The 27,973-nt window shown below is 46.8% G+C and overlaps 2 protein-coding genes across 3 annotated transcripts in view; both read right to left on the reverse strand.

Annotated features, from left to right (window-relative positions):
- The window catches only part of SERAC1 (serine active site containing 1), a 354,636-nt gene that overhangs the window by 276,048 nt on the left and 50,615 nt on the right, over positions 1 to 27,973 (reverse strand). Inside the window, exon 1 of one of the 2 annotated variants that reach the window (XM_040429357.1) lies at positions 27,795 to 27,926. The exons of the other annotated variant lie outside the window; for it this stretch is intronic. The gene's annotated coding sequence lies outside the window, so the exon portion shown is untranslated. Of the gene's footprint in view, positions 1 to 27,794; positions 27,927 to 27,973 lie in introns of those variants that run through there. 2 annotated transcript variants of the gene reach the window in all.
- GTF2H5 (general transcription factor IIH subunit 5) lies at positions 1,742 to 27,926 on the reverse strand. Its single transcript, XM_040429359.1, has 2 exons — positions 27,795 to 27,926; positions 1,742 to 2,096 (listed from the first exon to the last, which is right to left on the reverse strand). The coding sequence occupies exons 1-2, from the start codon at positions 27,827 to 27,829 to the stop codon at positions 1,916 to 1,918; spliced, it is 216 nt and encodes a 71-aa protein (XP_040285293.1). The 5' UTR covers positions 27,830 to 27,926; the 3' UTR covers positions 1,742 to 1,915.

The raw sequence follows: 27,973 nt of genomic DNA on the forward strand, positions 1-27,973 counted from the left end.
ACTGGAAAATAGCAAACATTTACTCCCGTGAGAACACCCAGAACACAGTGTAAATTGCCCCAAAATGTGCTTGACGAGGGTCATGGCATAATGTGAAAAGGACATGGTCTAACATTTTGGAGCACAATTGTGCCACAATTCTGTTGAAAAATTCTGTCCAAAACCAAGACAACCAATAACCGGTATAGGGTTAAAAAAAATAGTGAGCCACTGTGATAAATTTTCTGCATGTCTAAACAGCCTGTCTAGGTTTATTAATCTATAGCATTAGTAAATCTGCACAGTTTTCAGCATATTGTTTAACTGAAATAATAGGGTTTTCTAGCTTTGTGCACTTTTAAAAAATTCAAGCACAGCCTGCTGTACCTGTTTAATAAAAAGCAAAACAAAAAAAAACAAACAAACACATGCTCCCTGATGCTCTGTGGTCTTCCAGTCCTCATCCTGTAAACTTCTGGAACAGATGAGGTCATTAGTGACGCTGTAGCCAGGACTGGTCTCAGTGGTGACAGGTCCTCAAACAGCATATGACCTAGCAGTGACATGCTGCTTGGGGACAGATCCCCACTGAGACCAGTCATTGGCTTCAACTGCGGACGTAACCCCATCCATCCACAAGCTTACAGGATGGGGATCATAAGGCTGCAGTAGGGAGCAGCTGAGTATGTTTCTTTCCACAGGTACAGCAGACTGGACTTGAAATTGACAAAAGAGCACAAAGTAGGTAAAGGGGTCATCCGGGATTCTACAAGTGATAGCCTATCCTCAGAATATGTCGGTGAAGGTTCTCATTCACCCTGGTTATGGTACATCAGTAGTAAGTCAGAGCAACTAGACATTATTTTTTTTTTAAAGACGTTTTGGTAGTCATTTCAATTACAATTCTAATTCAGAAACCCAGATGGATGGAATGTCTTCAAGAGACAATACAACAAGTCCCGGTGCTCTGATTATTACTGATGTCCTCAGGATAGGCCATCGCCTATCGTTCTGCAGTAGCTTCGACCCCGAAAGTCAGCACTGTGTAGTAGACAGTACTGGTTACCTTTCGTGCTGCTCCCACTGAAGTGAACATATGTAGATAGAAAACGTGGCAAATTTTGGATACAAAAGAATAAAAACAAATCACACAACAATGTTATGTGAACTTTATTGGCAAAATAACACAAAGAAATGTTAACATAAGAAGCATAAGCTGAAGTGGTCTGGATTTAAAGGGATTGTCACCTCATTTTAGCCTATAGAGCTGTGGACATGCACGGCTAGATCGCCGCTAGCATGCCCGCAATATACCGGTCCTATAGCGCTGTGTGCTTTTATTGTGTTTAAAAAATTATTTTATAGATATGTAAATGAGCCTGGTTAGGAGCCCAAGGGGCTGTACTTACCTTCTTGGAGCCCAGCCACGCCCTCTGTGAAGGAGCCCAGCAGTGCCTGCGTCCTCCGAATCTCCTTCTCTCTCACAGTTAGATTGCCGTAATCTCGCGATGCGCAAACCGCGCATGCGCAGTTCCTTCCCTGAGGCTGATGCCAGCATCGGAAAGGAACACTATGCATTGCGAGATTACGGTGATCTAACTGTGAGCAAGGAGGAGATTCGCAGGACGCAGGCGGTGCTGGGCTAATTCATAGGGGGTGTGGTTAGGCTTCAAGAAGGTTAGTACAGCCCCTTGGGCTCCTTACCAGGCTCATTTACATATCTATCAAATCTTTTTTTAAATACAATAAAAGCACACAGCGCTATGGGATAGGTATATTGCGGACATGCTAGCAGCGATCTAGCCGTGCATGTCCGCAGTTCTATAGGCTAAAACGAGGTGACAGAATCCCTTTAAGGAGATATAGAACATAGTTAAATTAGGTTTGTACAGTGAAAAATCCATGTGAACCCATATCATTTTACAGTCCATAGATTTTACTTCTGTGTGACAGGAAAGGAATTCTGATCCATCAGCTCCCCAACCTTCTCCTGAAGAACAGCAACCAATTCAGCTAAGACAAACACGTGGGTTTCATCCAAGTCCTGGATAATGAACTTTGTTCCTAAAGCATTTGTTTCATCCAGGTATAAAAGGAACTGTTTCATAGCTGGATCACTGCAAACACAAACATCAGAGGGAATATTGGTCATCCACACAGCAGGCATTTTTTACATTACACAAATACACTTTGTACTAATCCTAAAATAATTTACAATAAAATAAAATTGTGCCTAGTGTGACAGTAGGTTTTGTCTGGGAAAACAGGTATTTTCCTCCGAGCATGTGCTGCTGGGCTGGTTTCCAGCCAGGTGAGGTCAAATACCAGACCAGATTTTAAGTGCCGTACCAGGTTTTGGCAGCACCTGGTGGTCCTTAAAGGGTTTCTACCACCTTATTTTGACCTAATTAGCTCTCAGACACTAGCGATCTGCTAGTGTCTGATCTACCTAACAATGCTATTCTCAGACCTGTGTGTGGATCCGTTTCACTAAAAAACTAACTTTATTAATATGCTAATGAGCCTCTAGGTGCTATGGGGGTGTCTTTTACAACACCTGGAGGGCCGCAGGTTGAGTATCCCTGCTCTAGGTGCTGAAAACTACAACTCCCACGATGCCCTTCTGTAGGATGATAGCTGTAGGCTGTCAGGGAATGATGGGAGTTGTAGTTTTGCAACAGCTGGAGGGCCACAGGTTGAGTATCCCTGACCTAGAGGCTCGGTCAACTCACATTGTATGCCGCCCCGCTCGTCCCTCCATCTCCTCTTGAATGCCATCCTCCATCTGAGCCAGCGGACGAATTCTCGCGCCTGCGCCGTGCGCGTCTGTATTCGGCGCAGGCGCAGTGAATGTCTGACCGCTGCCTGCACAGACATCTCGGTCATCGGCGCAGGCGCAGTGGAGATGTCTGTGCAGGTAGCGGTCAGACATTAGGCGTGAGAATTCGTCCGCTGGCTCAGATGGAGGATGGCATTCAAGAGGAGATGGGCGGGCTGGAGGGACGAGCGGGGCGGCATACAATGTGAGTAGACCGAGCCTCTAGGTGCTGAAAAGACACCCCCATAGCACCTAGAGGCTCATTAGCATATTAATAAAAGTTCGTTTTTTTTAGTGAAACGGATCCACACACAGGTCTGAGAATAGCATTGCTAGGTAGATCAGACACTAGCAGATCGCTAGTGTCCGAGAGCTAATTAGGTCAAAATGAGGTGGCAGAAACCCTTTAACCTCCTCAGGACCGCCGTACGCAGGATTGCGTCTTTGCGGCGGTCCTGTTGTTCTGGGTGGACGCGCCGGTGCGAGATTTCGTGCATTGCCGGCCCGCGCATGCGCATCGCGGGCCGGCAAAAGTTAAAGAAGTATTTTGTCACCAGCATGCCAGCCACGATCATTGGCTGGCAGGCTGGCGATTTTCAAAAAATCAAATCAGAAGCCAGATAACAGATCATATTAGTAAATATGATCTGTTATATGGCTTCTCTGCTTCTCTGCTGGTCCTTTTCGTCGGTTGGATCCAGCAGAGGAGCAGAGATCACTGTGAGTACCCACCAACACTACACCTTAGCCCCAGATCACCCTCCATCACCCCCATCATCCTAATTAACCCTTTGATCGCCCCCTGTCAATCACTTAGTGAAAGACAAAAAGTGATCAGTGTAAACTGTCACTTTTTTTTTTTCACTAGTATTGGCTGTTAGGTTTTAGGATAGTTTAGGCCCCTTGGTTAGGTAGTTTAGCGTCAGTTAGCGCCCAGCCCACCGCAGTCACTTTTATTCGCTGTTTAGCGTATCGCTAATCAGCATTTGTACTTTTATAGTATCTGTAAGTGATCAAAACTGATCACGGTCAGATCTATAATAGTATTAGTGTCACCTTAGCTCGCCCTCCACTCAAAACGCAGTGTTTGCCCGATCAGGCCTGATCGGTCGCCCACACGTGCGTTCACCCACGCCCGCCCCACCGCAGTGACAAAAAAAAATTTGTTTTTTGATCACTGCACATTCACTTTACACGCACTGCGGCGATAAAAAAATCAGTTTTGATATTTTTTATCAACCGCAGCGGCCTCCGGTACTTCGCTAGCCTCCCCTTTGTAAGACAGGCTTGCTTTTTTTCTTGGGTAGTCTCAGGGAATACCCCTAAATTTAGTAGTCCAAAATGTCAAACAGGGGGTATTCTTCTGAAGAGGCCTACAGGATTCTGACCCAGTCGGATGAGGAGTGGGAACCCTCATCTGACGAATCTAGCGGGTCAGAATATGAACCTGTGGAAAGCAGTGGCTCTCTGACCCAAAGTTCGGACGAGGAGGTGGAGGTCCCTGGCAGCACCAGGCGTACCCGGCCCCGTGTCGCTAGACCACAGGTTATGCAGGATCCGCTTCAAGAGCAGCAGAGTGGGGCTGTCGCTGCCGGATCACGTGGTGAGGCATACACCAGCAGCGCAGCCCTTCCTGGACCTAGTACCAGCACTGCCGTACAACATGGTGACGTGGCGAGCACCAGAAGGGCAGTTGAAGCTGGTACGGTGGCACGTGCAGTAGTTACCCCGTCGCAGCCACCGCGCAGACAGGCCCGTAGAGCCCCTAGAATCCCTGAGGTGCTGGCAAACCCTGATTGGCAGTCACCAACTTCAGCCGCACCTGTAGTTCCCCCTTTCACCGCCCAGTCTGGCGTTCGGGTTGAGACGGCTCAAATCGGTTCGGCCCTGGGATTTTTTGAGCTGTTCTTGACTGCGGAGCTCTTGGACTTAGTCGTGGCAGAGACAAACCGGTATGCCACACAATTTATATACGCCAACCCGGGAAGCTCTTATGCCCAGTCTTTCCTGTTGAAACCAGTCCAAGTTTCCGAACTTAAAATTTTTCTGGGCCTTCTCCTCAACATGGGTCTAACTAAAAAGCATGAATTGCGGTCATATTGGTCCACGAACCCGATTCATCACATTCCCATGTTCTCTGCTGCTATGTCCAGGACACGATTTGAGACCATCCTGTGTTTCCTGCATTTTAGCGACAACACCACCTCCCGTCCCAGAGGCCACCCAGCTTTTGACCGGCTCCACAAAATTCGGCCCCTCATAGACCATTTCAACCAGAAATTTGCAGATTTGTATACCCCCGAGCAAAACATCTGCGTAGACGAGTCCCTAATACATTTTACCGGGCGCCTTGGCTTCAAACAATACATCCCAAGCAAGCGTGCCCGGTATGGGGTCAAATTGTATAAGCTCTGTGAAAGGGCCACAGGCTATACCCACAAATTTCGGATCTATGAGGGAAAAGATCAGACCCTGGAGCCGGTCAGTTGCCCTGACTACCTGGGGAGCAGTGGGAAGACAGTCTGGGACTTGGTGTCACCCTTATTCGGCAAGGGGTACCATCTTTATGTGGACAATTTTTACACAAGTGTGGCCCTCTTTAGGCATTTGTTTCTAGAACGGATTTGCGCCTGTGGCACCGCGCGAACTAGTCGCGTGGGCTTTCCCCAACGGCTTGTACCCACCCGTCTTGCAAGGGGGGAGAGGGCTGCCTTGTGTAACGAAGAACTGCTTGCGGTGAAATGGAGAGACAAGCGTGACGTTTACATGCTCTCCTCCATTCACGCAGACACGACAATCCAAATTGAAAGGGCAACCCGTGTCATTGAAAAGCCCCTCTCAGTCCACGACTATAATGCGCTCATGGGAGGGGTGGACTTCAATGACCAGATGTTGGCTCCCTATTTAGTTTCCCGCAGAACCAGACGCTGGTATAAGAAGGTGTCTGTATATTTAATTCAATTGGCTGCCTATAATAGTTTTGTTCTCTACAGTAAGGCTGGGAGAACAGGATCCTTCCTCAAATTCCAGGAAGAGATCATCGAGAACCTCATTTATCCGGGAGGTTCCGTGGCCCCATCCACCAGTGTAGTTAGCCGTCTACACGAGCGACATTTCCCCAGTGTCGTTGCTGGTACCTCAACCTAACCGCCACCCCGAAAAAAATGTCGTGTCTGTAGCAGGAGTGGAATAAGGCGTGACACCCGCTGTTTCTGTCCTGACTGTCCGGACCACCCTGCCCTATGCTATGGTGAGTGTTTCCGGAAGTACCACACACAGGTACACCTAGCATAGGGATCACATCTCACCAGGACAGGCACACAGGGCTATTAGGGCCCTTTCTCTCACAGCTGCTGCAAACCTCTCCTTTCACCTGGGATAAAGTGCATAACGTACTTCGCCACATCTTTGGGCGATTTGCGCTTTGCACATTGTCCCATGGGGAAGGAGAGGTTTGTTCTATAAAGGTAAAAAAAAACTAAACAAAAAAAAAATTACCGGTAAGTAAAAAAGTTAAAAAAAAGTTAATATGTTCTGTTCTAAAGTTAATAAAGTTATTGCTTTGCGGCCTGGTTTTTTCTTTTTTGTTTTGTTTTTTTTACCTTCCAGGTGGACCAACCGATCGACTAGCTGCAGCACTGATGTGCATTCGGACAGAAGCATTGCGCTGCTGTCAGATTACACGCAAGTCGGTGTATGCGGCGCTGCAAGACGAGATTTCTCCTCTGCAGTAAAAGATACGTTTGCCGAGGCATATGAGCTGAGGAGGTGGCGGTGTTCATATACTTTGGCAAACACTTTGTATATATAAAAAAAAAAATCCCGGCAATAATTTATTCATCCACATCGATTGATGTGAATGGAGAAATCTGGTTTGCCAGGGCATACGAGCTGAAGTGGGTATGGATGTTGGGCGGAGCTCCTATGTCCTGGCAGACGCCTTTCCCCTCCTTTTTCTTTTTTTGGCAGAGATTTTTTCATCCACATTGATCGATGCGAATGAAGAAATCTGTGCCGTTCATTTTTTTCTTTCAGCCCAGAGGCTGAACGGAAAAAAAAAATCTCATTACCCATATGCTCAATATAAGGAGAATAGCAGAAACTCCTAATGCTGGGCATACATGTAATGATTGCGGAGACCCTCAAATGCCAGGGCAGTACAAACACCCCACAAATAACACCATTTTGGAAAGAAGACACCCCAAGGTATTCGCTGAGGGGCATATTGGGTCCATAAAAGATTGAACTTTATGTCACAAGTTAGCGGAAAGGGAGACTTTGTGAGAAAAATAAATAAAAAATCAATTTCCGCTAACTTGTGCCCAAAAATTTTTTTTTCAATGAACTCGCCATGCCCCTCATTGAATACCTTGGGGTGTCTTCTTTCCAAAATGGGGTCACATGTGGGGTATTTATACTGCCCTGGCATTTTAGGGGCCCCAAAGCGTGAGAAGAAGTCTGGTATCCAAATGTCTAAAAATGCCCTCCTAAAAGGAATTTGGGCACCTTTGCCCACCTAGGCTGCAAAAAAGTGTCACACATGTGGTATCTCCGTATTCAGCAGAAGTTGGGGAATATGTTTTGGGGTGTCATTTTACATATACCCATGCTGGGTGAGATAAATATCTTGGTCAAATGCCAACTTTGTATAAAAAAATGGGAAAAGTTGTCTTTTGCCAAGATATTTCTCTCACCCAGCATGGGTATATGTAAAATGACACCCCAAAACACATTCCCCAACTTCTCCTGAATACGGCGATACCACATGTGTGACACTTTTTTGCAGCCTAGGTGGGCAAAGGGGCCCACATTCCAAAGAGCACCTTTCGGATTTCACAGGTCATTTACCTACTTACCACACATTAGGGCCCCTGGAAAATGCCAGGGCAGTATAACTACCCCACAAGTGACCCCATTTTGGAAAGAAGACACCCCAAGGTATTCCGTGAGGGGCATGGCAAGTTCCTAGAATTTTTTATTTTTTGTCACAAGTTAGTGGAAAATGATGATTTTTTTTTTTTTTTTTCATACAAAGTCTCATATTCCACTAACTTGTGACAAAAAATAAAAACTTCCATGAACTCACTATGCCCATCAGCGAATACCTTGGGGTCTCTTCTTTCCAAAATGGGGTCACTTGTGGGGTAGTTATACTGCCCTGGCATTCTAGGGGCCCAAATGTGTGGTAAGGAGTTTGAAATCAAATTCTGTAAAAAATGGCCTGTGAAATCCGAAAGGTGCTCTTTGGAATATGGGCCCCTTTGCCCACCTAGGCTGCAAAAAAGTGTCACACATCTGGTATCTCTGTATTCAGGAGAAGTTGAGGAATGTGTTTTGGGGTGTCTTTTTACATATACCCATGCTGGGTGAGATAAATATCTTGGTCAAATGCCAACTTTGTATAAAAAAATGGGAAAAGTTGTCTTTTGCCAAGATATTTCTCTCACCCAGCATGGGTATATGTAAAATGACACCCCAAAACACATTCCCCAACTTCTCCTGAGTACGGAGATACCAGATGTGTGACACTTTTTTGCAGCCTAGGTGGGCAAAGGGGCCCATATTCCAAAGAGCACCTTTCGGATTTCACTGGTCAGTTTTTACAGAATTTGATTTCAAACTCCTTACCACACATTTGGGCCCCTAGAATGGCAGGGCAGTAAAACTACCCCACAAGTGACCCCATTTTGGAAAGAAGACACCCCAAGGTATTCCGTGAGGGGCATGGCGAGTTCCTAGAATTTTTTATTTTTTGTCACAAGTTAGTGGAAAATGATGATTTTTTTTTTGGATTTTTTTTTTATACAAAGTCTCATATTCCACTAACTTGTGACAAAAAATAAAAACTTCCACGAACTCACTATGCCCATCAGCGAATACCTTGGGGTCTCTTCTTTCCAAAATGGGGTCACTTGTGGGGTAGTTATACTGCCCTGGCATTCTAGGGGGCCAAATGTGTGGTAAGGAGTTTGAAATCAAATTCTGTAAAAACTGACCAGTGAAATCCGAAAGGTGCTCTTTGGAATATGGGCCCCTTTGCCCACCTAGGCTGCAAAAAAGTGTCACACATCTGGTATCTCCGTACTCAGGAGAAGTTGGGGAATGTGTTTTGGGGTGTCATTTTACATATACCCATGCTGGGTGAGAGAAATATCTTGGCAAAAGACAACTTTTCCCATTTTTTTATACAAAGTTGGCATTTGACCAAGATATTTATCTCACCCAGCATGGGTATATGTAAAAAGACACCCCAAAACACATTCCTCAACTTCTCCTGAATACAGAGATACCAGATGTGTGACACTTTTTTGCAGCCTAGGTGGGCAAAGGGGCCCATATTCCAAAGAGCACCTTTCGGATTTCACAGGCCATTTTTTACAGAATTTGATTTCAAACTCCTTACCACACATTTGGGCCCCTAGAATGCCAGGGCAGTATAACTACCCCACAAGTGACCCCATTTTGGAAAGAAGACACCCCAAGGTATTCCGCTAGGGGCATGGCGAGTTCCTAGAATTTTTTATTTTTTGTCACAAGTTAGTGGAAAATGATGATTTTTTTTTTTTTTTTTTTTTCATACAAAGTCTCATATTCCACTAACTTGTGACAAAAAATAAAAACTTCCATGAACTCACTATGCCCATCAGCGAATACCTTGGGGTCTTTTCTTTCCAAAATGGGGTCACTTGTGGGGTAGTTATACTGCCCTGGCATTCTAGGGGCCCAAATGTGTGGTAAGGAGTTTGAAATCAAATTCTGTAAAAACTGACCAGTGAAATCCGAAAGGTGCTCTTTGGAATATGGGCCCCTTTGCCCACCTAGGCTGCAAAAAAGTGTCACACATCTGGTATCTCTGTATTCAGGAGAAGTTGAGGAATGTGTTTTGGGGTGTCTTTTTACATATACCCATGCTGGGTGAGATAAATATCTTGGTCAAATGCCAACTTTGTATAAAAAAATGGGAAAAGTTGTCTTTTGCCAAGATATTTCTCTCACCCAGCATGGGTATATGTAAAATGACACCCCAAAACACATTCCCCAACTTCTCCTGAGTACGGAGATACCAGATGTGTGACACTTTTTTGCAGCCTAGGTGGGCAAAGGGGCCCATATTACAAAGAGCACCTTTCGGATTTCACTGGTCAGTTTTTACAGAATTTGATTTCAAACTCCTTACCACACATTTGGGCCCCTAGAATGCCAGGGCAGTATAACTACCCCACAAGTGACCCCATTTTGGAAAGAAGAGACCCCAAGGTATTTCGTGATGGGCATAGTGAGTTCATAGAACTTTTTATTTTTTGTCACAAGTTAGTGGAATATGAGACTTTGTAAGAAAAAAAAAAAAAAATCATCATTTTCCGCTAACTTGTGACAAAAAATAAAAAGTTCTATGAACTCACTATGCCCATCAGCGAATACCTTAGGGTGTGTACTTTCCAAAATGGGGTCATTTGTGGGGTATTTGTACTGTCTGGCCATTGTAGAACCTCAGGAAACATGACAGGTGCTCAGAAAGTCAGAGCTGCTTCAAAAAGCGGAAATTCACATTTTTGTACCATAGTTTGTAAACGCTATAACTTTTACCCAAACCATTTTTTTTTTTACCCAAACATTTTTTTTTTTATCAAAGACATGTAGAACAATAAATTTAGAGCAAAATTTATATATGGATCTCGTTTTTTTTTGCAAAATTTTACAACTGAAAGTGAAAAATGTCATTTTTTTGCAAAAAAATCGTTAAATTTCGATTAATAACAAAAAAAGTAAAAATGTCAGCAGCAATGAAATACCACCAAATGAAAGCTCTATTATTGAGAAGAAAAGGAGGTAAAATTCATTTGGGTGGTAAGTTGCATGACCGAGCAATAAACGGTGAAAGTAGTGTAGGTCAGAAGTGTAAAAAGTGGCCTGGTCTTTCAGGGCGTTTAAGCACTGGGGGCTGAGGTGGTTAAATAGGCAGCTGGGCTCAGAAGCCAGGTCTCTGTGTTGGGATCTGGGAGCCTTATGTCTGGATGAAGGCTTTGCTCCCTGTTTGGCGTGAAAACAGTTTGGTGCTGCTATCAGCAAGGACTCTTTGAGGCAGAATTACCGCATGGTGTGAATTACCACCAACACCGCAAGGTGACTTTTTGCTTGTTTTGTCACTTGCCTAAAGTGGGAATAAAAACACTGAACTGTTTGATCCAAACAACTTGTTGTTGCCTCTATATTGCGTCCGCTAATCCTGTCTACCAGAGCGAAACCCCACAATTGGTGGAAGATGCTGGCAAGAGCAGTGAGGCTGGCATAAACGCCGATATTTTTGGTTTCTGCATTTTTCAGGCATGGTTGTATGTCGTACATTAAACCTGCTGTATTACAACCAGTGCCCCACGACCAAATGGAGGTTGTTGTGAAGGCCCTCATGGAGGCTAATCTGCAGCAGCAAGAGACAAACCTGCAGCAACGCAAGGCTAATAAGCAGCAGCAGGAGACTAACCAGTTGGTGCTACAACACATGATGGCTTTGCAGACAGCAGGAGCAACCTGCCCGGAAAGCAGTCCGTGCCGCGATTGCTAAGGATGACCGCCGCAGACGCGACATAGAAACCGACCTGGCGATGTATGAGAAAGTGGCCATCACGAAAAAGCTACCCCATGACCAGTGGGCTGAGGTCATTGCTCCGTTCCTGGCATCCGATTCCCAGCGGGTGTATTTCGACTTGCCGGAAGATCAAGCGGCCGACTACCAGAAAGTCAAGGGTGAGATTCTGGCAAGACTGGGGGTAAATGTGTTGGTCCGGGCCCAGCGGGTGTATCAGTGGGGGTTCAACCTGACGGAGCCTGCAAGACCCCAGTATTATAACTTACTTCACCTCTTGCAAAAATGGCTACAGCCTGACGTGCCGAGTCCCACTGCTATGCTGGATTGTCTGTTAGCAGATATGTTCTGGAGGGCTCACCTGCACTGGATCAGCCAGATGTCTCCTGGCAATGCCCTTGAGATGGTGGACCTGGTGGAACGCTATGAAGCTACCAGGAATCTAAAGGCGGGTTCTGTCAGGGAGGGGGTCGGCAAACCACGGAAATCTCCACCCCAGGCCCGGAGATTTGAGCCGATAAAACCCGCCCGGGATGTACCCACAGCGGACCTGGCTCCAATAGTATGCCGACGGTGTCAGGAGCCTGGCCATGTAAGGGCTGACGGTCCCCATCGGGTTGAGACCATGGACACTAACTATGGCTACCATCAGTCGCTATATGCCAGGAGGCTGTGTGCAACAGGTACCCCAGAGTCTCTAGATCACTTGTGCCAGGTGGAAGTGGGAGACACTCCGGCGGAGGCTCTGCTGGACTCAGGGAGTCTGGTGACCCTAGTAAGGGCTACCCTGGTGCGGTCCAGTGAGTGTACTGGCCGGAAAGTCGGGGTGATGTGCATCCACGGAGACTTAAAAGACTACCCCACCGTGCTGGTGTCTCTAACCACAGTGGCCAGTAGATGGACCCACGAGATGGCTGTCGCCACAAATCTACATTATGAACTCATAATAGGGAGAGACTTCCTGGCACTGTGGCCTGCTATGAGAGTAACTGATACCCATGAGACAGGGGTAACCCTAGCATAGTGGCCCGGCTCAGGGGGGAGACCAAAACCCTGGGAACCTGAGACCGAAGGGCAAACGGTACGGGTGACCGCCACTTCGGTGGAAGAGGGGGAGACAACCCCGCTAAGTGTGATGGTGGGAGACGTGGAGGACTTGCCGCCGGGTCCTGAATTGGCAGACCTCAATGCCTCCGGGGATAATTTTGGTACCGCCCCAACATCGGGACCAAACTCTATCCCGCGCCTGGGAAAATGTGTTAATAGTAGATGGTGAACCACAAAACGGGGAAACACTGACTCTGTTCCAGGTTGTTGTGGTTCATCAGGATGTTGTATCGGGTAAACCAACTACGGGGTAAGCCTATTGAACAGTTAGTGGTCCCCAAGGATTATCACAAGCTTGTGTTAGATCTAGCCCACAACACGTTCTTGGGGGGTCACCTGGGGCTGCAGAAAACTCAGGATCATATTCTACAGCGGTTTTACTGGCCCAGCATATTCAAAGAAGTGGAAGAGTTTTTTTAAGTCTTGCCCGATCTGCCAGATAACTAGCCCCCAGCCACATTTCCGTAGTCCCCTAGTACCTCTCCCGATTATCGAAGTACCATTTGACCGAATAGCTATGGTCCTCACAGGCCCAGTACCGAAGTCCACCAGAGGACATCAACACATCTTAGTCATTCTAGACTACGCCACTCGGTACGCAGAGGAGGTGCCACTGCGATATACCTCAGCCAAACTCATAGCTAAGGAGTTAATGGAGATGTTTTCCCGAGTAGGACTACCTAAAGAGGTTCTGACCGACCAATGTACCCCTTTTATGTCCAAGGTGATGAGGGAACTCTGTAAGTTGCTGCACATAAAACATGGACGTCTGTTTACCATCCGCAAACGGACGGTCTGGTAGAAAGGTTTAACCAAACATAAAAAAATATGTCGAAATGGGTGGTGGCTAAAGATGGGAAGGACTGGGATCTCCTTCTGCCCTATCTCATGTTCGCAGTGCGAGAGGTACCCGAGGCCTCTACTGGCTTCTCGCCCTTCGAACTGCTATATGGCAGACACCCTCGCGGTCTCTTGGACGTGGCCAAAGAGGCGTGGGAACAACAACCCACTCCACATAAAAGTGTCATTGAGTATGTTACCCAGATGCAAGATCGGATAGAGACAGTGTTGCCTCTTGTTAGGGAGCATATGGAGGCAGTTCAGCGAGCCCAGAGTCGGGTCTATAATCGGCAGGCTCGGGTACGGATCTTTAACCCGGGTGATCGGGTTTTGGTTCTGGTGCCGACCGTGGACAGTAAGTTCCTGACTAGGTGGCAGAGGCCATACGAGGTACTCGAGAAAATTGCAAGGGCGAAGCAGGTTTACCATGTGAATTTACTCAAATCGTGGAAAGATAGGGAAACCTGTACAGAAGACAGCCCGCGGTGGCTGGGTTTACTAGAAGAAGAGGTACCGGCACCCCTGTCTTATGCAAGAGAGGAGGCTGCCACAGTAAAAATTGCTAACAGCCTCTCCTCTAAACAGATTCAGGAGGCCAAGGAGTTCGTTAGTCAGAACATGGACCTCCCTGGACGCACTTCCATAATCCAGCATGACATTGTCATTGAGCCTCAGGCAAAAGTCCGATTGAAACCATACTGGGTACACGAGGCTCGGCGACAAGCCATATCGAAGGAGGTGCAGCTAATGTTGCAGCTAAACGTAATTGAGTCGTCAAAAAGTGAGTGGGCCAGTCCTATAGTAGGGATACCCAAGACGGACGGGATGTTGAGGTTTTGTAACAACTTTCGAAAACTTAATGAGGTTTCCAAATTCGATAAGTATCCCATGCCCCGGGTGGATGAGCTCATCGAGAGGTTAGGACAAGCCCGGTATTTTTCTGACGAAAGAGTAATGGCAGGTGCCCTTAACGGAGGCTGCCAAAGAGAAAACTGCCTCGATCACGCCTGAGGGGCTGTATCAATATAAGGTCTTACCCTTTGGTCTGCATGGCACCCCCGCGACCTTTCAGCAAATAATGGACATCGTGCTTCTTCCACAATGCACAGGCAACATCAGTGCAGCGGGCCGACCCATTCAACTTGAATGGGTCCGTGGTCTGTCCGCACCGCAAAATAATATGACAGGTCATATTTATTTGCGGTGCGGAACAACACAAACACCACCGAAGAACTCCGTAGTGCTTCCGGTGTTCCGTGACTCCGTTCTGCATCTCCAGAATTGCGGACCCATTCAAGTGAATGGGTCCGCATCTGCGATGCGTGGTGCACACGTCCGGCGGCCGTGGATTGCCGACCCACCGTTTGCATGAGGCCTTACAGGTTATAGTTATTAGATTTCTGGAGCAGGGTTGTTGATCCAGGGAGGTACAGTCAGGTCCATAAATATTGGGACATCAACACAATTCTAACATTTTTGGCTCTATACACCACCATAATGGATTTGAAATAAAACGAGCAAGATGTGCTTTAACTGCAGACTGTCAGCTTTAATTTGAGGGTATTTACATCCAAATCAGGTGAACGGTGTAGGAATTACAACAGTTTGCATATGTGCCTCCCACTTGTTAAGGGACCATAAGTAATGGGGCAGAATAATAATCATAAATCAAACTTTCACTTTTTAATACTTGGTTGCTAATCCTTTGCAGTCAATTACAGCCTGAAGTCTGGAACACATAGACTTCACCAGACGCTGGATTTCATCCATGGTGATGCTCTGCCAGGCCTCTACTGCAACTGTCTTCAGTTCCTGCTTGTTCTTGGGGCATTTTTTCTTCAGTTTTGTTTTCAGCAAGTGAAAAACATGCTCAATCGGATTCAGGTCAGGTGATTGACTTGGCCATTGCATAACATTCCACTTTTTTCCCTTAAAAAACTCTTTGGTTGCTTTTGCAGTATGCTTTGGGTCATTGCCCATCTGCACTGTGAAGCGCCGTCCAATGAGTTCTGAAGCATTTGGCTGAATATGAGCAGATAATATTGCACAAAACACTTCAGAATTCATCCTGCTGCTTTTGTCAGCAGTTACATCATCAATAAATACAAGAGAACCAGTTCCATTGGCAGCCATACATGCCCACGCCATGACACTACCACCACCATGCTTCACTGATGAGGTGGTATGCTTAGGATCATGAGCAGTTCCTTTCCTTCTACATACTCTTCTCTTCCCATCACTCTGGTACAAGTTGATATTGGTCTCATCTGTCCATAGGATGTTGTTCCAGAACTGTGAAGGCTTTTTTAGATGTCGTTTGGCAAACTCTAATCCTGCCTTCCTGTTTTTGGGGCTCATAAATGGTTTACATCTTGTGGTTAACCGTCTCTATTTACTCTGGTGAAGTCTTCTCTTGATTGTTGACTTTGACACACATACACCTACCTCCTGGAGAGTGTTCTTGATCTGGCCAACTGTTGTGAAGGGCGTTTTCTTCACCAGGGAAAGAATTCTTCGGTCATCCACCACAGTTGTTTCCCGTGGCCTTCCGGGTCTTTTGGTGTTGCCGAGCTCACCGATGCGTTCCTTCTTTTTAAGAATGTTCCAAAAAGTTGTTTTGGCCACGCCTAATGTTTTTGCTATCTCTCTGATGGGTTTGTTTTGTTTTTTCAGCCTAATGATGGCTTGCTTCACTGATGGTGACAGCTCTTTGGATCTCATCTTGAGAGTTGACAGCAACAGATTCCAAATGCAAATAGCACACTTGAAATGAACTCTGGACCTTTTATCTGCTCATTGTAATTGGGATAAGGAATAACACACACCTGGCCATGGAACAGCTGAGAAGCCAATTGTCCCATTACTTTTGGTCGCTTAACAAGTGGGAGGCAGATATGCAAACTGTTGTAATTCCTACACCGTTCACCTGATTTGGATGTAAATACCCACAAATTAAAGCTGAGTCTGCAGTTAAAGCACATCTTGTTCGTTTCATTTCAAATCCATTGTGGTGGTGTATAGAGCCATAAATGTTAGAATTGTGTCGATGTCCCAATATTTATGGACCTGACTGTATACTCATTGCTAGATTTGGAGTCAGGAAGGAATTTTATTCCTCTAAGTTGAGGAAAATTGGCTTCTATCTCATGGAGAATTTTCTGCTTTTCCCTTTGCAGGATAATAGGCTGCATTCTCATAGATGGATGTCAGAGTGGGGTTAGACAAGCCCTTTAAATCCTAAGCCCATAAACGGTAACGTATTTTCCATGCAAGCACAAGCTATTGTGTAGCATACTCCATCTCTGAAGTTGGAGTCCCCTGGCTACCCTGGTATCAGTGATGCCAACACAGAAGCCTAGAATCTTACACTTCAGTATCGCACAAAATAGCAGCGGTCACGTAACCGCTTCCTCGGGCTGTTCTGTCTTCCTCCCCTACAGTTCAGGTGCAGAACGGTAAAAGGATACCTCTGGCATATGCACAGATACAAGTGCATAACAGCATAGAAGGGAACCGGACACATTAAACATGATGTGTTCAGTATAAACTTGTAACTTATTTGTGGGAATTTAGAGACTGACATATCTCAGGGTGCAATCACTGAGTAACGTGTGCTGCCCGTTGTCGTATTGCGGATCCGCAATACACAGGCACTGTTTAGTGTGTATTCCGCATCACGGATGCGGACCCATTCACTTCAATGGGTCCACAAATCCGGAGATGCGGAACAGAACCATGGAACACTACGGAATGCTTTCTGGGGTTCTGTTCCGTGCCTCCGCACCGCAAAAAGATAGAACTTGCTCTATCTTTTTGCAGAATGGACGGATCGCGGACCCATTCAAGTGAATGGGTCTACGATCCCCATGTGGCTGCCCCACGGACGGTGCCCGTGCATCGCGGACCGCTTGAACAAGCCCTAAGACCACCTTTGCACACAGAGCAGATTCCAATTAATACTATACAAAATTATATAAAATCTAAAAGCTACACTGAATCATTTCCCACAAAACTACATTTATATACTTTATAACATGGTGTCAACGCGACAAAAACAGGTAATATCCTGCATCAGATTTAACATTAGCTGAGGACACTGTACTGACATGAGCTTATTACCACCAACTAGAACAGGATGAGTAACTGAATTTATTTGATTAATCACTATCAGTGGATATCTATTCTGATTATAACAGAATCATGAAATCTATATAAGACATGCGAGGATAACATCAGGTGACACAAACACTGTGGGAGACTGCACTGACTGAAGCCAGGCTCCTGTTAGGGGCCTGGACAGATAACTCCAATCGCTGCTGTTTAACCCCATTTAGGCAGTCAGACAGTGGCAAGGGGCTCCCTCTGTCGTCCCCACAATATCAGGGTGTCAAAGCATTTCCATGGCAACATAAAGATAAACACAAAAAATAACAAACAAAAAAAACAAAAAAAAAACAATCAAGTACCTTAAAGGGAACCTGTCACCTGGAAAAGACAATTTACACTAATCACAGTACCTTAAAGTATCTCTCATAGTGTGCCCAAAGATGTATTCATATCTTCTTTCTGCGTTGTGCTGTCTCATAAAATCGACTTCTAAAACTGTGTTTGGCACCTTTTTGAAGTCGTGCTGAAGTCACGGGGCAGCGGCCTCCTTGACTCAACCGTCGGATAAGCCCGCCCCTATGCCGCTCCTCCGCATATTGATGGACATTTTTTCCTGTAGCCGTGACCGCGCTCTTCTCGCGCATGCGCCGTGCGCGTCCTGCCGCAGCGCCATCCCGGCTACGGCTCCCTCCCTGGCATCTGCGCAGTGAACAAGAAGATGCCAGGGAGGGAGCCGGGATCATGCTGTGGCAGGACACGCACGACGCATGCGCGAGAAGAGCACAGTCACGGCTTCAGGGAAAAATGTCCATCAAAATGCGGAGGAGCGGCGTAGGGGGGGCTTATCCGACGGTTGAGTCAAGGAGGCCGCTGCCCCCGTGACTTCAGCACGACTTCAAAAAGGTGGGCACACAGTTTTAGAAGTCGATTTTATGAGACAGCACAACGCAGAAATAAGATATGAATACATCTTTGGGCACACTATGAGAGATACTTTAAGGTACTGCGATTAGTGTAAATTGTCTTTTTCAGGTGACAGGTTCCCTTTAAAGTGGTATCAATGAAGGCTAAACCTTGTCTGGCACAAAAAAACAAAAACAAAAAAAAAACACAAAGGAAGGAAAAAATTAAGAGTTAACCCTCTTGGAATTCAGTGACAAAAAAACACAACTTTTTTATTTTTTGCATGAGATGTGTGATATTTAGTATTGCCATAATCGTTGATATTGATGGTTATCTAAAGCAGTGTTTTCCAACCTTTTTTGTGCAAAGGCACACTTTTTTCATGAAAAAAATCACGAGGCACACCACCACTTTTTTGACTTAGCTATAAGTTCAGCAACGTGATAGCTAGCTTTAAGAGCTCTTTCATTTACCTTTGTGGTTTTTCTCATGAAAGTTGCCTGTTTCTCCGTGTTTTCACGCAGGCGAACAAAATAGTCCGCATTCTTGTTTTGAAGCGAAGGGTGTTTCGTTTGGAGATGGCGTTTAAGTTTACTTGGGACCATAGCACTGTTAGATAGCTTTTCACCACACACCAAGCACAGTGGAGTTGGTTTCTTTGCATCTCCGGTGAAAGTAAATCCAAATGAAATATAGCTTTCGCTATATTGCCTTGGCCAGAGAATTTGCTTGAGCTAACCATCTTTGCTTTCTTTTGATCCCCACTCATACTTGGGCTCTCATCTGGCTCCGAATTTTGTTCAGGGTCCAGTTCTTTCCTTTTCAAAAACTTGTCCATCACTGTATCTGCTCCTGTCTCACTGTCACTCAGTACTTACTGTGCTTGTCTCCTCCAGATAGCCGCTGTCCGCCACACCTAAGGCGCTCTTCTCCATCCAGATCCATCAATCAGCGCTCTTCTGCTCATGTCTCCTCCAGATCCATCACTCAGCGCTCCTCTGCGCTGCGATAATCAGATCCATCGGCGCTCTTCTGCGCATCAGATCCATCAATCAGCGCTCTTCTGCTCATGTCTCCTCCAGATCCATCACTCAGCGCTCCTCTGCGCTGCGACGCGATAATCAGATCCATCGGCGCTCTTCTGCGCATCGGTGATCTACTGCGATGTCTCCTCCTGTCAGACTGTAACAGGACAGTGACACCGGAGCTATATAGTCCGTAACATGCGGCTTCAGCTCACAAATAGACCAAATTGGAATTTTTCCCCACGGCACACCAGACAATATCTCACGGCACACTAGTGTGCCGCGGCACAGTGGTTGAAAAACACTGATCTAAAGAATGTTCTGGCACGTTGAATGTACTTGGGCACACAAATCACTAAGATCCACTGCTGGCAGCGCACTTTGCAATTTCCAACCAATGGCGTCCAAGATGTGCTCGATGGGAGACAAGTCCAGAGATGCTGCAGGCTATAGTAACATGTTTAGGCCACGCAGGCTGCTGACCGTAGCACGAGCAACATGCGATCTGGAGCTGTCCTGTTGAAAAGATCTGGATCTGGGGACACTTTGAAGAAATGTCTATACCACTGGTTCCATGACCAAATCAATGTAATACTGAGCTGTTAGTGTACCTGAAATGAACACTAGAGAGGTCTGGCTACTGTACAATATGCCATGCCACATCATAACGCAGGGAGTAGGACTGGTGTGACATTCCCTTCTGACATTGCCCATGTGGTCTCCAGACCAATATCTGGCTATCATTGTGTCCAAGGCAAAAGTGAGGCTCATCGCTGAAGAGGATGGACCTCCATTCCAGTCTCCATTGCAGTCTTGCTTTACACCATGATAGCCTTTGAGAACGGTGGATTGAGGTCAAGGGAACACCTGATGCTGGACGTCTGGCTCATAGCCCAATGTCGTGCAAATGCCTTCTGATGGTTTGTGTCGACACGGTTTGCTCCCCTAGGCTTGGAATGTGACGTTCATTTTCACTTGTAGTACAGAATGGATCATTATATGCCATTTATCTAACGAGATGAGCCGTAGGTGCATGGGTTCTCCTCTGTGCACCTCTTACTGTCGTTTCAGTTCGTCGTTGTCCCCGAACCACAAGGAGGTGGAAAATTGAATAGTGCTGACATCTAAGCCTTGGTACATAGTGATCTGCCCAAGTGATAAACCAAATCTCACAGTTCAGGGATTCTCAGTTTGCGACAAGTGGTGATAATTGACCCATCAACAAACTGGAGGTATCGCCCTCATCATCCCACATGACTTGATCCGATTTTTTAGGTTTTGAGTAGCTAAAAAAAAATATTTTGATTTCATTCTGGCTCCCCCCACCACCGTTAGGACCTAGGTGCTTAAAAATTTGATCAACTGCACAGCTTAGCAACATCTGCTACTTCCTGGATATATAGATTATATCAGGGCTTGACAAATTTCCTTGGAATCTAGGAGCCAGCTAAAAAAGGTTGGAGCCAGGCGGAGCTGCGTCATAAAGCCCCTAGTAGGTGCCCCCCCCCCCCCCCAATAATGCTGTATACCATGTTACATATACCGCCGCTCCGTCCCCGGACCCTATTGACTATAATGGGGACGGGGTGGAGCTCCGGCGCAGCACGGCAGTTCGCGGTGAGAGGACGCCGGACTAAAAAGTTGGACATGCAGTACTTTTAGGCTACTTTCACACTAGCGTTCGGAGCGGGTTCGTCTGATGTTTCATCAGACGGATCCGCTCCTATAATGCAGACGTTTGTATCCGTTCAGAATGGACCCTTCTGCATTATAGCTTAGAAAAATTTCTAAGTCTGAAAGTAGCCTGAACGGATCCGTCCAGACTTTACATTGAAAGTCAATGGGGGCGGATTCGTTTGAAGATCGAGCCATATTGTGTCATCTTCAAGCGGATCTGTCCCCATTGACTTCCATTGTAAGTCTGGACGGATCCGCTTGCCTCCACACGGCCAGGCGGCCACCCGAACGCTGCAAGCAGCGTTCAGGTGTCCGCTCACTGAGCGGAGCGGAGGCTGAACGCTGGCAGACTGATGCATTCTCAGCGTATCCGCCTCCACTGAGAATGCATTAGGGCAGTACGGATGCGTTCGGGGCCGCTTGTGAGCCCCTTCAAACGGAGCTCACGAGCGGACACCCGAACGCTAGTGTGAAAGTAGCCTTACCATGCACTGCCGTGCTGCGCCAGAGCTCTGCCCCCATTATAGTCAATGGGGACAGAGCGGTGGTCCGGCGAAACAGCGGAAGGACGGATCCGACAGGGTGAACAGCCTGCCAGATCCATCCTGCCGCAAGTGTAAAAGTAGCCTTAGTTCTATAGCTACTGAATGAGACAGAAGAAGGGATGCCTTTAACATAGATCTCCTTGAGAAGCCAATTTGATCAGAAGGGTTAATTCAAACTGTAAGCTAAACTGTGTCCTGTCACTTCTCTCATCTCTGCTCCTGTCCCTTAATCTTATCACTGCTGCAAAGCATCAGCCACAGCCTCAGTGTAAACTGTTCTAGAGTCTGACTGACTGTTCTTTTAACTCAAAGAATCGAATGAGTCACTAACTGTCAGATCTTTAGATTCTTTTAACCTGAGACTCATTCGATTCTTTCTTACTTAGGGCTCTTTCACACCTGCGTTCTTTTCTTCCGGCATAGAGTTCCGTCGTCGGGGCTCTATGCCGGAAGAATCCTGATCAGGATTATCCTAATGCATTCTGAATGGAGAGTAATCCGTTCAGGATGCATCAGGATGTCTTCAGTTCCGGTACGGAACGTTTGTTGGCCGGAGAAAATACCGCAGCATGCTGCGCTTTTTGCTCCGGCCAAAAATCCGGAACACTTGCCGCAAGGCCGGATCCGGAATTAATGCCCATTGGAAGGCATTGATCCGGATCCGGCCTTAAGCTAAACGTCGTTTCGGCGCATTGCCGGAGCCGACATTTAGCTTTTTCAGAGTGGTTACCATGGCTGCCGGGACGCTAAAGTCCTGACAGCCATGGTAAGTGTAGTGGGGAGCGGGGGAGCAGTGTACTTACCGTCCGTGCGGCTCCCCGGGCGCTCCAGAGTGACGTCAGGGCGCCCCAAGCGCATGGATCACGTGATCCATGTGATCACGTCATCCATGCGCATGGGGCGCTCTGACGTCATTCTGGAGCGCCCCGGGAGCCGCACGGACTGTAAGTATACCGCTCCCCCGCTCCTACTATGGCAACCAGGACCTTAATAGCGTCCTGGGTGCCATAGTAACACTGAAAGCATTTGGAAGACGGTTCCGTCTTCAAATGCTTTCAGTACACTTGCGTTTTTCCGGATCCGGCAGGCACCTCCGGCAACGGAAGTGCATGCCGGATCCCAACAACGCAAGTGTGAAAGAGGCCTTAGACTCCCTGTACTTGTGTCAGTGACTCAGAGCCGCTAGTGCTTGCCTTGCCTCAGCTCTGATTGGTTGGTGGGCGGGGAGGGGAGGGGCTGGCAGAAGCAGCTTCCACTCTAGGATCAGATTACACTCCTCCCGAGCCCCTCCCCTCCCTGCTGCCAGCGTCTCTGCTATTGTGTGCTGTGACGGAGCCGACTCCGGACAGAACGGCAGCTCCGCACCCATCGCCCGGGCACCTTTGAAAACGGGCTGACAAATACCCAAGCGCCAGGACTAAATTCCTGGTCGCCATGGCGACCTGGCGCCTGGGATTTGTCGAGCCCTGGATTATATAATCCATGACAGACAGTGTCTGAAGCATAATGCTCATAACAATCAGGGCCGTCTTTGCCACAGGGCAAAAGGGGCAGCTGCCCCGGGCCCAGTTGCTCCTGGGGGCCCAAGGGAGCTCTGTTTCCCGACTCCCATTCATTAGTGACTGCGTCGCTAGGTTAAAACATTCAGGGCCTGGGCCCCTGATGTTTTGTCCCAGGCCCCGAATGTCCTGCCTGCCTGCTAGAATCGAATACCGGAGTGAAGAGGAGGAGGAGCCTAATGCTGATGTCTGATGAGGACTGGAGAGGTAAGTGAAGGGACAGGGAGAGGCAGAGCAATGCTGGGGGTTGTAGTTATTTAACTGGGATGTATGTTAGGGCTGAAGGGAGGGATGTTATTGACATGGAACTGTGTGCTTGAGGTGGCTGGGGAAGGGAGTGATGTTATTTACATGGGACTGTATGTTGAAAGTGGATGGTGGGGGGGAATGATGTTTATGTACATGGGACTTAATGTTTAGGCTACGTTCACACTTGCGTTTGGGGATCCGCTTGTGAGATCCGTTTTAAGGCTCTCACAAGCAGCCCCAAATGCATCAGTTTAACCCCAATGCATTCTGAATGGATGCGGATCCATTCAGAATGCATTCGTTCGGCTCCGTACGGCCCCCCGTTCCGTTTTGGAGGCGGACCCCAAAATGCTGCAAGCAGCGTTTTTGTGTCCGCATGGCCTTGCGGAGCCAAACGGATCCGTCCTGACAATGTAAGTAAATGGGGACGGATCCCTTTGCATTGACTCAAAATGGTGCAATTGTAAACGGATCCGTCCCCATTGACTTTCAATGTAAGTCAGGACGGATCCGTATTGGGACTTAGAAATTCAAATCTAATACAAACGAATCGGTCCAGAACGGATGCATTCGTTTGTATTATCGGTGCGGATCCATCCTGTACAAGTACAGGACAGATCCGCACGAACGCAAGTGTGAAAGTAGCCTTAGGGGGTGATGTTTACATGGGACTGTGTGTTGGAGGCGGCTGGGGAGGGGGTGATGTTATTTACATGGGACTGTATGGTGGAGGGAGGATTATAACTGCAGGGGGCACTGCAGATCCAGGGGACATTATAGGCGGTCTTATTACTTCTGGGGGCTCTATAGGTGGGTCTTATAGATCCGCCTTATTTCTACTAAGCGCACTATGGGGGCCTTATTATTACTGAGGGGTCTGTAGGGAGCTTTATTACCACTGGGGGAACAATAGGGGGCCTTATTTCTACTGGGGACTCTGTGAGGGTATTATTAATATGGGAGGGCTCTTCTAATAATGGGGGCATTGTTGAGGAGCATTATCACGGTTGGGGCAGTGTTACTATTGAGGGCATTCTAGAAGGGAATTACTATTGGTGGGACTATGAGGAGCACTATTACTATGGAGGGCAGTAATGTTTCTTCAGGATAGTATTTGGGGGGGGGGGGGGGAAGGGGCGTAACTAAAGGCTTATGGGCTCTGGTGCAAGAGTTCAGCTTGGGCCCCCCTTCGCTCAGTGCTTTGTGTGTCTTCTTATGCGGCACAAGTGTCTTTGGGCCCCTTCATGCTCCTGGGCCCGGTAGCGACTGCTACCTCTGCACCCCCTATAGCTACACCCCTGGGGGGGGGGGACAAAGCAAGCAGCAGGATAACACTGTGGGGACTCCAGTTGGGGGATAAATGATAGAATGTGAGGAAGCTAAGATGTCTGTGTGTCACACTCTGCAGAGACGAGGCGGCTGAGAGAAGTTGTCCAGACCGAGTGGAGAAGATGATGAGAGAGAAGATCTACAGAGAAGATGATGACAGAGAGGAGACGTCACCTGGAGGCTCTGGACGTGACAGGTAAGTGCTGCTGTATAGCAAGTACAGCAAAGTGCGGGGGGGGGGGGCGGGATCCAGGGGGCCCAAGTAAATTCTTGCCCAGGGTCCAATCAATATTAAAGACGGCCCTGATAACAATAGTAGGAGTGGAATAAACCTACATAAAGATTCCCACAGGAGAGATTGCAGGTTTTATTGTAATGTGTGATGTAATGTGTAATTGACCCCCTGCAGGGGAGGTTCTCTCAGGCCGGAGTCAAAGTTCTGATTTGAGGGAATCAAGTGGGCCTGTTAGATGTGCTAAAAGTCCAAACAAAGAGGAAGCTAAAAAGCCAGGACAGGAAGTAAAAGACAAAGAAAGACTTTAAAAAAATTATATCCAGAAAACCAGCCACTTTAAAAAAAAAAAAAAAAAATGGAAAGGCCCCTTTAATAGTAATGCTTCTACAGGGTTTTCTTTTAGACAAAGAAAGCAGTGGATAGGGAAATACAAAGGAAAGACTAATATCTAATCCTCTGTTTGGCCCAGACTGCATGTGTGTGTTTCCAGCCCAGTTAACATAGTGCATTTTAAGTTTTATTTGAGATGTAAAATGTAAAAGTTTTAGGAGTCACATCTTGTCTAGATCCATATCAGATTTTGACAGAAGAAAAAACTGCATGCCAATGCAAAAACATTAGCTGTAACTGGCAATAGCTTGGAAACCTCGTACAGCATGGGTGTCAAACATGCGGGCCGCATGCGGCCCGCAATGAATATCTTTGCGGCCCGGCAAAGATGCAGCATCGCAGACTTCTATGTATGAGCCGGGAGAGAGGAGGGGCTGGAGTCCGTAACTAGGGGCGTGGCCCGGTGCAGTCACTGTACTCTTACACCGGGCCCCGCCGCTCACCAAAGTATTTATAAACGTGAATCCTTATCCTGTTATTAAGTTGAACTAACGCTGCGCTCTCCCATGTTCCCATGTTCCCCTGTATCCCCATAGCACTTACTTAAGCTTCAATAGCAGGCAGAGCGGACGGCAGCAGTAACGTCACTCACTGACGTCGAGTGCCTGCTCCGCCCACTTTATGAATGAAGCAGGCGGAGCAGACGCGCGACGTCAGTGAGTGACGTTACTGGTGCCGTCCGCTCTTCCTGCTATGGAAGGTGGTTCGTAAGTGCTGTGGGGATACAGGGGAACATGGGAGAGCGCAGCGTTAGTTCAACTTAACAGGATAAGGATTCACGTTTATAAATACTTCGGTGAGCAGAGGGCCGGTGTATTGGGGGACACTGTTATGAGGGGGATCTGTGGATGACATATAGCAGTGTCATCCACAGATCCCCCCCATAACAGTTCCATCAACAGATCCCCCCACCTCATAACAATGCCATACACAGATAGCCCACCCCATAACAGTTCCATCCACAGATCCCCCACCTCATAACAATGCCATCCACAGATCCCCCATAACAGCACCATCCACAGATCCCCCACCCCATAACAATGCCATCCACAGATATCCCACCCCATAGCAGTACCATCCACAGATCCCCATAACCGTGCCATCCACAGATCCCCCATTACAGTGCCATCCACAGATCCCCCATAACAGTGCCATCCACAGATCCTCCATAACAGCACCATCCACAGATCCCCCATAACAGCGCCATCCACAGATCCCCCATAACAGTGCCATCCACAGATCCCCCATAACAGTGCCATCCACAGATCCCCCATAACAGTGCCATCCACAGATCCCCCATAACAGTGCCATCCACAGATCCCCCATAACAGTGCCATCCACAGATCCCCATAACAGTGCCATCCACAGGTCCCCCATAACAGTGCCATCCACAGGTCCCCCATAACAGTGCCATCCACAGGTCCCCCATAACAGTGCCATCCACAGATCCCCCACATGACAGTGCGTCATCCACAGGTCCCCCATAATAGTGTCATGCACAGACCACCATTAATTCAAAGCCCACCAAAAGCACAACTTTTGGTTAAAAATATTTTTTTCTTATTTTCCTCCTCAAAAACCTAGGTGCGTCTTATAGTGAAGTTTAATATTTGTATATATATATATATATATATATATATATATATATATATATAGGTCTCACTTGTGTTATTGGGCAACGGGATGTTGGGGGTCAGCAGTCATGAAACAACAATGTTGTTCTATGAAAATGTACGATTTTTTTTTTTTTGATGCGGCCCACATAAACTTAAATATTTTTTTTTGGCCCATGTTAGCCTTTGAGTTTGACATGCTTGTCGTACAGCCATACACGAGGCTCATATTATTGCAGCAGCTATAAACCTGTAAGTATAGAAGTGAGTAAAATAATACTAATAATAATATCCTGATCTGCACAACTGGCTTCTTATCATTTACCATATACATTAGATGAACGTCAGCCAAACACGCTGATTTCGATGGGATTTCAACAAGCCCAATTCTTTATTCTCACACATCCAAACTGAACCGGTTGGAAGTAATAGCGGACACAGCTGACAATCTGTACGGCCAGCTATTGCACTTAAATCACAGTTGAGCGCATACATAAAAATGTGGAATAAAAACTGTGTTTTTTTAAACTCATACACTTGTTTTACTGGAATATTATTTCATGTATTGATCTATTGAAGGAGCTGGTGGAGACTCTGTATGCAGAATACTGGTAACTATTGGGCAAGTACAGGCGCAGCCGGAGATTAGCGGATCAAGTACAGGCACCATGACGCCGGGGTTAACACATTGCTTGTGTTACTTTTTAAAGAATCCACTGAAAAAATGCTTTGAAAATGTATGCATTTTTTAATCACATTTTTTGTCAAGGCAATGTGTAATGTGTAAACCAGCCTCATTTCGTTTTTTCACAGAATTAAATAAAGTGTACTTACCATTCTACAAGGACGCCCTTGAGAACGTTCACCATTTTGACAGCCGAATACTGAAGGGGTAGTCAAGTCTTTGTGGTACAACTTCGTTAATGTTACTGCTCTGGTATTAAGATATGATTGCTAATGAGTTGGAGATCTAAAATAAAAAGTAGTTCTCATCTTAGAAATCCATGCATTGT

This window comes from Bufo bufo, chromosome 4 (assembly GCF_905171765.1).
Source record: "Bufo bufo chromosome 4, aBufBuf1.1, whole genome shotgun sequence".
Taxonomy (NCBI): Eukaryota; Metazoa; Chordata; class Amphibia; order Anura; family Bufonidae; genus Bufo; species Bufo bufo.